The following is an 11,801-nucleotide window of genomic DNA, read 5'->3' as shown; positions in this document are numbered from 1 at the left end:
GAAGACCCTTCCTTCGAGTTTGAATTCAGTGAGATGTGAGCGGAGTGAAGTACAGTGGAACCCCGCCTTACGGCCACCTCGTTATTACGGCCCCTTTTTTTTTGGCCGTCCGGCAAAATGGCCATACATTTTCTTGCAAAAAAAAGAACCTTAGTTAATGTGGTCACCCGTTAATACGGCCAAATGTTTTTGGCCCATTGGTCACCGTATTAACGGGGCTCCACTATATCATATCAACTCGTGATACCTACTGTTGTTACATTGTAGTTTTAATACCTGTGCTAAACATTCTTGGTGCTGTACAACTTTGAATTTAAAATAACAATGAGTTAAATGATATACAAAAATAGCTATGATACAAATTCAGTAATGCAGCCTTCACGTCGCAAACTGTACCGACTAGAAGCAGCAAATAATATTTACCTTATCACAGGAAATGAATAACGCTCCATGAAATAAAGGTATTGGAAAAACAAACAATTTAAAATGACGGAAATTATAGCGATGCTCACAAAGAAACAAAACCTGTCGCCGGAGCCAACAGAAACAATTGGTTAAACGTTTTCTGAAATGGAAACTTTCCCTTCACGTACGAAAGGGGGTCAAGCAAAGAAATCTGGCCACTTCGAGCGTTCTACACAGTTTCATTGTTACTGGCCGATCTCCACCCTGAAAATTAAGGTCGCGGAAATTAACGCTTCACTATTAACGGCGCGCAAATAAAGGTTTGAAGAAATTAACGCAACTTAAATTAAACGTGAATTTTTGAAAATCGCGTTTATTTCCTATAATAAGGTACACTGCGACCAGCTTCAAGTAAAACTAAAATCTTCGCCGTTTTTTGCACGGTTATTGTAAATATTATCATTGTAAATACCACTAATAGAGATAATATTCCTAATTTGCCTACATTTTCAGTGGGGATATAAAAGAGCGCAGTTTGAGGCCTATTATCATTATTATTTTTGTTACATTTATTTGCCATGGAAGAAATTGTTCAAAACTTAATAATATGGGCACCGTGGGAAACACGCCCTTTTGTGACTTTGGATGAGTCAGAGGTTTATTTGTTTATAAGTCACATTCCACAGGTCAGCGAGCTACGGCTAAAACCAACCAATAAACAAAGAGACAAAACAATACAGAACCAAAAATTTCTTCTCGACGCAATCACTCCGGTGTACATGAAATGTTTCTTCTATAGGTCGCGAGGAAAACTGATTATACACGATAAAACAGTGGCTCGAACTTTTGACCTGAGGAATGCGGTCCAAAAAGGAAGCCCCCATCTACCTCTTCCCTGGCGAGTTTCTGGACTGTTCACAGTACCCTTTTTCTTTAATAAGATCGTAAAGATCGAGAACTTGCCGTTACGGGCGGCCATTTTGGTTTCAAATGTACCGAGGAAGCGGGTGCCGGCGCTTATAGCGGTGGGGAAAGGGAGGCGAGAATTTCTCTCGCCTCCAAAACCGTCCCATCACCGGCTTAGTACATTTGATACTCATACGGCCGGACTAGACTCGGTACATTTGAAACTACGATGGCTGCCCATAAAGGTAAGTGCTCGGTCTCGGCCATCTCACCGAAAAATAGGGGACTGTGAACAGTGAGCATTAGAGGTGCAAGACCTATCCCTACGCCGTTTAAGCCGCGTGCCAACTGCAGAGTACCCAGGGGATTGTGCAATCGAAAGGTTACATGATCAACTGCCATACAACAGGCTGGCGGTAAAGCAGAAATTATAGTTGGTTGATTAGACGGCCTTTGACCGTCAACCTCGCTCCTAGGATATTTTTTTTCATTCTCAGTCTTCTGTCGTTCCAGAGGAAAGGAAGACAAACCCCAAGGACGAAGATGTTCTAACAACGTACTCGCATCAGATTCCACCATGGAAACAACCTAAGGCAACGCAAGACGTCTACAAGATGGAAATTCGCTTTTCATGATGAGAAGATTATACCAGTAGCACTATGACGCCAACTAGGGAATATAGCATTTTACTATATGGCTGAATCCGCGAGCAGGCAAGATGAAGTCACTCCTGAGTTCTGATTGGCTACCCAAACGTGCAAGATGGGCCCATTTTGCCCTCTCCGTGATAGACCCGAGAGAAAATGTTCTCTTTTCGGCCATATAATAAATCCGTTATTGACCAAGCTTGTTCGGTCAAAATGGGTGAATATTGGCCTCGTTCTTTTTGCTTTTTTATTGACCCCAACGTCGTCTCGATCAATAAAAACGCAAAAAAGAACGTGGTCAATATTTACCCATCTTGACCTCCACTTGGTCAATAACGTATATCAATAAGCCTCGCAAGGCAACACCAGAAGCACCATTTCACCAAGACCTGACAACCTTTTGGTCAGGAGAAAAAATTCGGAATCGTCAGTTATAGAACAACTTCGTTTCGTAGATTTTTGCCTGGTAATTATACCGCTAACTGAGTTTTTAGGAATTAATGTTGAGCAACAAACTAACTCTATGAGCGAGAAAAGCTGTTGGGGCTTTCGAAAAAAAGGTCCTTGTTCGATGTATTTAAGTAGGTATTGTGGTTACAGTAGTCTGTCCTGTTCCCTCTTCTAGCCGGATATAGGTAGGCGTGGTTGCTGTAACACTTACGGCGCTGCGACTGCTGCGCCCACTGACATCACTGCTTAGCGGTGTACCGGGTAATGAGACATCCACATGCACCTGAAGGTCTGAAGGATCTTCGTCTTGCTCTTGTTCAGGTAAAAATACTGGAGATGAAACTGTGAAAGAAACAATACGCTTGAGCACTTGGACAGCAGGAGTTTCGTCATTGCGCGCTTTGCAATTTTGGGCGTGGAATTAGAAGCCGGCTACACGACCCTAAAGCTTAGTTTTACCAGTAAGACAAACATAACCTCTTTCTACTACAGTTGGTGTATGAATTATAAACGCAAATAGGGAGGTAGTTTGGTAAAATGAATTTGGTTACGAAGATCAAATTGCCCTTTTGCGCACTGTTGGATCTACATGCTTAACCTATCCACATATATTACTGAACGCAACACACATTCAACAGCTTGGTAAAATAAGCCTGCATATGTGTCCTCTTGTCCGCAGACCTTATTTCTTACAGCTGTATGCGTCTGTCACGTAGGTTACTGAAGTCAGTACCGTCCCTAATAAGATACGAGCCGGCGCCCCCAACGGCAGTTTTGTAACACGTACCTTGTTCCCCATCTTTTACCAATGTAAGCTCTTCCACTTCATCCCCGTTCTTTAATTCCTCAATATTTGCACCTCTGCGAGGTGTGCGGTCTGTTGTGTCCTCCTCAGATGCTCGTTCAATTCTGTGATCCTGTTCTTGTACATTTCCGGGGGCCTGGTCTCGAGGGCCTCCCGGGGTCTCTCGGCGTTCAACTGTCCGAGCACTCCCAGGACTGGACTGCGCACGCTCAAGTCTAGATCGGTTAGGGGCCGTTCTGGGTCGGGACATTCCAGAGCATGCAGAGAAGGATCGTTCAACATACCGCTGAGTGCGCGCACTCTCAACTCTTCTTCTTCCTGAAGAGCGGATACTCGATGCAGACCTTCGACGCATGCGGGCAATGGCTTCTACAAAAAGCCAACAAAATTAGATATATTAGTTGATAGCGCAGGAGAATTTCTTAACTCGCAATTATTAAAACGTTCTTTCAATAAAAAAGAATGAGAGGCAGAAAAGTTGTAAATAAAAGGAACGGAGAAACAAAACAAGTTAGTTTGAAGTTACCATTTAAAAGGGAAACGGCTGACTGGCTAATTGTTGAAAACTTTATCGAAATCAAAGGGCATCATAATCGCGTGATTCAGTACAACTAACAAATAGGGATTCAAATAGTCTTCACAAAAGGTGAGTTGTTGGGGGGTTTGTCTTAATACCTTCAGGTATGTTATCTGGTTTGATGGTTCCATTCAATGCTTCCACTAATGGAATCTGTTCATAGCCAGGCCACGTGTCTTCGCCATGGGTGTTTCCCTGCAACAAGAAATAAGACAATAGTACACAGCCCACAAGCACAGTACAGTAAAAGTAGGATTGGCCTGAATTCCAAAGGGTTTAATCATTTGGTTTCATGGGGAATTTAGCTTTCACAGGATTTGTGGCAGCGTAACATGGCATCGCGCCTCATAAAATAGTGTTTGAAAGGGCATGATTAACTTAATATCATACCTGAGAATTAGCACTGCCTTCCTTACTGTCTTGTTTACTGTAAGCACAGATCTGAAGCAAGGCATGGAAAGCTAAGGGAGACAGAAAAGACGTATACTTATATTTAAAAACGACAACAACAAAGAGCAATGATGCGTTTAAAGTAGTTAAGTTTATAACATGACAGGAACTCTGACAGCAACATCTATAGTCCGGCTTTGATCTTAACATTTAATTCTTCACCATGCATTTCTTATGTATGACTATCATATCATATTCATTACTTCAACTTTGCAAATTTCAAGGGTTCACGATGAACTAACTAAACTAGCCAGCAAACTTCCCAGCTTGCTTTTTAACACAATTGGCAAGAGCACTTCAAATGCTATTCCAGAGGTCAATGGTTCAAAACCTGTAGTAGCCTGAAATTTATCAGGCTTTCTTTACACAACTGCCATAGAAACCTTCTAGAACTGCGTTGAACTTCTTTAAATTTACTTCTTCGTCATGTAGCTCGAATGGATTTTCATATACAGTATCCATCATCTCACAAATGGTGAGCATTATCTAGAGTACGAGTGATTGGAATACAGAGGGTAGCAGGTAGAACTACTGGCATGAAGACTGTTCAATAACCTTTACTCGGGCAGGAAGAATTCCCCATGATCTCAAAAAAATAAAAAATAAAAAAACATATAAAATAATGATAATGATACGTTGAAAATGTATTTCTTAATAATGTTGAATAATGCAGAAAAGCCCCCAATTTTGCCCCAGAATGCAGGAAAATGTGTCTCCATGAGAGAAACTTATTTCCTGAATTGGATTCCAAATTTCTCCAGGCAAGATTGCTGACCAGATCCCCTGCTTAGGAAGAGAATTTGGCCCATCCAATATACCTGGCTGCCTAGCATCAACTACCAACCATAAATAAGTGTAAATGTTAGTGAAACCCCTTGCATCTTAATACATCCTTTAAGAGAATCTTCTTTTAAGAGCCACAATGTAGAGGCTTAAGTATATTTTTGTACTTACGTGATCTACATATTGGGCAGTTACTTGCTTGGTACCTAAGGGATTCAGCTGTAGAAAAAAAAAATGAAAAAGACAATCAAATCTCTCTTCCATTTTGGAAGCTTAAGGGTTCATTTAACTGTTGTGATAGTGGATGTGACCTCTCCAGAATATTTTGATAAATAGTTCGATAACTGAGAAGTCTGCTAATGGACTTAATTCAAGTAATAACAAGGTAGCAAGTATCATGGTTAACTTGGTGTCTTATATTGAGTTAGCTTCAGCTAAGTCCTATGACATTTCCATCAGTCGTGTTAAACTGAAAGGCCTAGTACAGTTCGTTATACACAAAAATTCTCCAACCCACCGCAGTCTCTACAAAGGCATAGATGTCTACATGGCAAAATAAGAGTGTCTCTCATGTCGCTCATGCAGATGACACATTCTGAGCCAGTCTCTTCAAGGTCATTTTCTTCATCCTGTTTGGAGTCAGAGTTAATTTTATTGTTAACATCTTTGATTCTACAGAGATAAAGTCCTGCAATAACACTTGTAATTACCAGTTCTATTAACTGTGCTTGCAACACAAGCCAGCTTCATTAGAAGAACACAGTTGAAAGCATAATAAGATTATGCTAAAATTAAAGAAGCTGTGCACATCATGTGGGAGAATCAAACACTGAACAAGCAACTCAAACATACTGAGCTTGCTCTTTCGTTTTAACTTTATTTTTGCTATTTTTATTCTTATTACTTTTATTATTTTTTATGAATATATGTAGATATTTTTTTACTGCTGTGTAATATACATTTAAACAGATTTTAAAATTTGTATTTATTTAGTTTCTTTGTACCTTTCCCTTGCATGCATAATGCTCGTTATCTAAAGCTCATTAATAATGTTACGTTTAAATTGTAATCACGAGTTTTTGTGTCATGCATCATCATAATGATGTATATTGTTAATACAAATCACATACTGTATTACTTGCAATTGAACATGATCATAGATGAATCAAAATGTGTCTTGTTCCACATGTAAATTGAAAGTTGTAGTCCATTTTTCAAGGACGTTTGTTTATCTCCAAATTTCCAGACCATGTGGAAACATAATAGCATCATAATACAAAATGTATAAAAAGTACAAACCTTTCCACTTTTTTGATTGATTTTATTTTCTATTCCATAGATTTCTTGAAGAAGGTAACACAGTCCATCAACCTGAAGTACGACAGTAAAAAACAAATAAAAATTATAATATTCTTGATCAGTTCCTCCACAGACTGCTGATTACAAAGTAAACACAGTATTCCTGAAGGTACAGTCATGTATTCAACCTTTTCACTCCTTTCCAAAGCACCTAAGGTGTGAGAAATCATTTTGTAACTCACGTTCACTTTTTATCACATCAAATAAGAGAAAACCAAAAGGTGATCAAAACAACTCCAGAAGTAAAATACAGTGAACTGTTACTTCCTTTTACTGCAATAGGCTGATTTAGCAACAGGATGGGAACATCAGTTGACGACGGGAAAGCGTGTAGAAAGGACAAAACACTACTTCCGGTGTCCAATTTGCTGCTCTGCCATTGGTCAAGCCAGTTGTTTAATTTGCGTGCACAGTTGTCAATTGATGTTCCCGTTCTGTTGTTAAATCTGCCTAATACACTGAGCTCTGCAGCTCTTTCAAACCCAAGCAACTTATGCAAAAGACCATGTTTGCCATACAATGTAAGCAGGAGTTTCTCTGTAGAGTTAAAGTTCACAAGAAGTTTGCAGCATACCATTTGCTTCTGTTTGATGGGTTTTATTATGTACGATCCATCAGACATTTTTTCAAATGTTGCCATTGTGATGTTACAATGCCCAAAGTATTCTGTTGAGTAGAAATGGGATGGATTATTTGACTGAAACATAACACTTTGAAAATCATTGTTAGAGTAGAGCAGTGTAAAATAGGGAAATAAGTGGGGGGAGGAGGAGGGAAGAAGGAATTCAACTGAGCAAGAAAAGCACATTTAGTGATGTAGTTGTTAAAATACAAGCTCATGGATACAAATCATACATACATGTACAGAATTTACACTTTCCATGTACATTGTACCAACTATTAACCAAGTTGTTATCACGGCTCACAAATAAGGACAGAAACAAATAATTTCAATGAACAGAACAACTTGGAATCCCAAGGCAAGGCAAGCCAGTTTTCTGTTTTAAAACATGGCTGATATTGGTACAGCTAGAATAGTCATCTGACACAAAAATAGTTTGTCTATCACTTACAATATAAGAATTTTGAGAAAGGATTTTTTATGATTAGGTTATCGATTCGCATTATGGCTCCTAAGTGACCTACCTTCTTCATCCACATCAATCTGGATCACAACAGGGATAAAGGCATTGCTTAGAGGACAATAATTCAACTGAAAATGCAAAAAAATGAAACAATCATCCTGACTCACTATGAAAAACTTACAGCATATACATGTAGTTAAAAGCGTTCGTTGTTCTCGTACTCTGTACAAGAACTTTGTTTTTACAACAGAAACATACAGGCAACCCTGAGGAGTATAACTCTGTTCCAAGGCTTGGGTTTTTGGAGAACCAATCAAAATTTACATATGTACTTTCTAATATGGAATCACTGACACCCAAGACTGTCAAGCTATAAGTGTTTGTAATGAGCAAAGCATTTTGTGTGGCAAGTAGTCACTAATGAATTGCTAATTACTTTATGCAAAGAACAAACAAGATATTCGGCAAATTATATACCATGCACTGGACATAAAAAAATGCAGCAAGAGCTCCAAATCAAACTTCATCCTTACCTCCTCTTCAGAAAATAAACTGGGTCTAATTCTGTGTTTAGATGAACTGCTATAAACTTGTCCTGACCCTTTTGAAAAATGTGTCTTAGCTGAAGATGTGAAGGGTTCTTGAGAGGTGTATCTAAAAAGGAAAACAGAATTGTAATACAATCAAAGTTCCAACTGCAAATGTCTCTGGTGAGCCACCACCTATTCAAAACACTAAACTTTTCCCAAACAAAGCCTTGCATGCAGTTGGAACCCTTTTGTAAGCAACCACCTGGTGTAAGTGACTACAACCACTTTTCGGGGGTGATGGTTTAATTATTCTCCATTGTTCTCTAAAACTTGTAAGGGGCCACCTGACGAATGGCCTGATCTCTGTGTTCGCTTTCAGTTCTCTGCTACTTACAACTGTACGTAGAGTACATGTTACAGGTCAAAATTAAATTCAGGTTAAATATTTTTAACCTAGGTTGATTCTCAATTTCCATTGTCTCCTAGCCCTAATTATTCATGAATTAGGGCTTAAAGAGACAAAAGAAATTGAGAATCAACCTAGGTTAAAAAATTTTAACCTGAATTTTATTTTGACCCATAACGTATAAATACATGTATAAAGAACTTTTAACGACAACATGCATTCTACTGTAGGTTATGATACCTGTAGTTCCATGTTGTTTTTAAAAGTTCTTTGTATACTTTACATGTAAGTGCTATCTACCATAAAGTAGATCATATATGTCTGGATATCTTCCCGAAAAAAGCCCCTCTGCGTTTCAGTTTTTGTAATTGACCAACTTCCGTGCCCCAGCACTGCAGCTGTACATGTAAGTCTTCATATTTTGTGGTCCCTTACCAGAGGTTTGGCTGCATTATCAATTGCTACCATTGCTTGTATGTTTAAAAGTCTAGTTTTGCAAAAGAGAAATAAACCAAATTCTATTTTCTGTGTCGAACCTTACTTCTGGCATTAGTTTTAGAAATACAACTGCTTAGGTAGAAGTGTTTGTAACTATACATTTATAAAGAGTTACTAACATCTTCTCTTTCAAATTACAGCCCATTCCCCAGGGTTGTCACTAAGATTTCAAGTTGCCGGGTAAATACAACAAGTAGGTGGGGAATCAAACGGCTAGGGATTTCTTTTGGTTCTATTTTTGTTTGATTTTCCAATAAAAGTAGCCGGGGGCCACTCTCTTAGTAGCCGGGGAAAATCCCCAGCCCCCGGCTCTTAATGACAACCCTGATTCCCTACTGTAGTAACAAAACTTACATTGCTAGACCAGTGGAGAAGTCTTCTGTTGCCCTGTAATGAACTGTTACAGAGCAACTAACATCTGCATCAAAAACAAATTCTACAGAATAGCTCTCTTCATCTATGTTTCTGTAAAGAGAAGATAAAAAACACTCTATTGTCAGTCTCCCATGCAAGGAAAGGACAATGTGAAACCTTAATAACAGCAAATAAACTTTAAATACATCACAGGCCACTTAACGATATTGATGCAAGACTTATTTTGTTTTCAAACTCTAAAACAATATTATTTACATCGATTTATCTGTTCCCTATGGTAAATTAACACATGCAAACTTTTAAAATGAAGTACACCTCTTGAGTTCAATGTACCTGATGCAAAGGATCAGGTGAAAAAAGGTGGTGACTGACTCTTGATCTTGTCTAAAATAAATTTAAAATTGCCTTGCCTTACAAGAGAACTAAAGGAATAAGAAAGAAAACCCAGCAGGTACATGTACATGTATCAAAAAACCCTAGGATCCTTTTTTTTTTCATGAAGCCCTACAATTGTCCAAGAATTCAAAAGTTGACATTACAAGGCACTAATGTTTCATCAAAGTACTGTGGACTTAGCAAGGTAAGCATTTGATTGGAAACCTGGTTTTTAATTTTTTTTCAATATTCAGGGCAACATCATTCTCCAAGTCAACTCAGTTAGAAGCTAACCTGTTTTTGACAACCACAGAAGGACTTGCATGACTATCACTAACATGCACTTGATCTTTGGGGTACTTACTTAACCAGTTTAAGTGAATCTTTTCTTAAGTTCACAAGACTTCTTAGGGTCTTTGTTGGCTCATTACCAGGAGGCTGTGGATATGGAAACTGCAAAAGAGGAAGGACCCACCATAATTAATTCCCATATTATCTTATGCTCAATAATTATTGGTAACTAGTGAAGTCACCTAAAATTATGTCGCCCAAAACCAGAGTTATGTCAGCTGAAAATTTTTCAGGTGTATAGTTTAAAATAAAGTGCAGCAAAATAAAGTAGAATAAACCATTGAGTGTAATGTATCTTGCTCTTTAAGCCATGATGAAATGAAACAAGCGCCATAAATGTATAATCAGGTAAAATTAATCTTGTTCTTTAACTTCGATAAGGTGAAAAAAGTGCCAGAAATGAGTAATATATAGATCTATGTCGCTAAGCCTCCATGAGACAAGACAAGCGTGATAAAATGTGTAAAAGGATATCATAGAGCACAATAAAATTTTGGACAATGTAACTCATCATTTGGGCAACTTGACCCTGGTTTCGGGCAATATACATGTTTTAAACTTTGGGCAAGATGACTTTTAGGAAACATGACTTTAAATCGCTAATTTACATGACCTTCTAAAATGACTAATATGCATAATGTTAATATATGTAACGGCCAGTATGAAGTAAGGCCTACACCTGCAATAGAGTTGGAGCTATAAACAGAAACTTCTGCAAAGTGTTACTGAATAATCTAGAAACAGTCTAATAATTATGCAGTCATAACCATGGTTTCCTATTATGCTAAAATACCTCCATCACTTATAAAACTACAGAAAGCAAAAGAACTAACAAGAACATTATGATCATCATAATATATGAAATTCATATGATCATAATTTCATTATGACCATCATCATCATTTGCGTGACATGTAGAATAAACAAAGTAAGAATGCAAACACTTTGTATTCCATAACAAACAATTACAACGAGGAAATTATAGTTTCACTCTTTATACCTGAGACTGATTTTATAACCAGATCATTTTGAATGCATGAAGATTCTGATAAAAGTTAAGCTCAAATAATAATCAACTGAAAAAATATGTAAGCTTAAGACGCTTCCAAGACTTTTATCATGCACGTTACTACTCACATTACGTATTTGAAACTTTATGATTCATTAAGTTCAGTAGATATTAGGTAAGAGTCTCTGAAGTACAGGGATTGTGTTTAAAAGAACTTAATGTAAATTTTGTATCAGCATAAGGTAGTAAACTTTTGCCAACTATAATACCCTTAACAACAATTACAAGCTCTTACCGAAACTGGTTTCGGGTTTAAAAGGTTCAAATCATTGTTTTCTCCGAAAAGGTATGCTTCAGGTTGTGGGCTGTCGAACTTAGATCCACCCATAAGAAAATAATCAGCAAAGTAGTTCTTTCCTGTATATAAAATGTTGTGGTTAGGATCATTTTCTAATGTCAATAAACGCTTTATACAAATCATCCAAAAATGGCGTTCCCATATCATGCGAGAAAATGGCGCTCGCTTACCTGAAGGAGGAGGATATCGGTAGGGATTTGAACTAAAGTCGAGATCCTCGACTCCCTCATTCTGTCTGCTGAACCGATTACCCATTCTGAAAGGGGCCGGATAAAAGATTAGCTGGAAATCGAAAAATACATAGGCTACATTTTCTTCCTCTTGTTTCCTGACATCATTCCACAGTAGCAGATTTACATCTTTACATAAAAGGAATATCAGATGTGACGTCAAAGTATTCCGTTTTGATTGCGGGCTCGTTTTTCTTAGGTT

General features: G+C 38.0%; 1 protein-coding gene across 1 annotated transcript; it reads right to left on the bottom strand.

Annotated features, from left to right (window-relative positions):
- Nucleotides 1-251: 251 nt before the first annotated feature.
- LOC140942364 (E3 ubiquitin-protein ligase MGRN1-like) lies at nucleotides 252-11,737 on the bottom strand. Its single transcript, XM_073391319.1, has 14 exons — nucleotides 11,540-11,737; nucleotides 11,307-11,428; nucleotides 10,016-10,104; nucleotides 9,256-9,366; nucleotides 8,001-8,121; nucleotides 7,529-7,595; nucleotides 6,957-7,048; nucleotides 6,323-6,394; nucleotides 5,541-5,652; nucleotides 5,195-5,242; nucleotides 4,181-4,251; nucleotides 3,889-3,985; nucleotides 3,196-3,582; nucleotides 252-2,750 (listed from the first exon to the last, which is right to left on the bottom strand). Exons 1-14 carry the CDS (start codon nucleotides 11,622-11,624, stop codon nucleotides 2,536-2,538), a joined length of 1,689 nt encoding a protein of 562 aa, XP_073247420.1. The 5' UTR covers nucleotides 11,625-11,737; the 3' UTR covers nucleotides 252-2,535.
- Between the last annotated feature and the right edge of the window lie 64 nt (nucleotides 11,738-11,801).

Source organism: Porites lutea, chromosome 6 (genome assembly GCF_958299795.1).
Source record: "Porites lutea chromosome 6, jaPorLute2.1, whole genome shotgun sequence".
Taxonomy (NCBI): Eukaryota; Metazoa; Cnidaria; class Anthozoa; order Scleractinia; family Poritidae; genus Porites; species Porites lutea.
The sequence above is the reverse complement of the archived record's forward strand: the minus strand, read 5'-3'. Positions and strand labels throughout refer to the sequence as shown.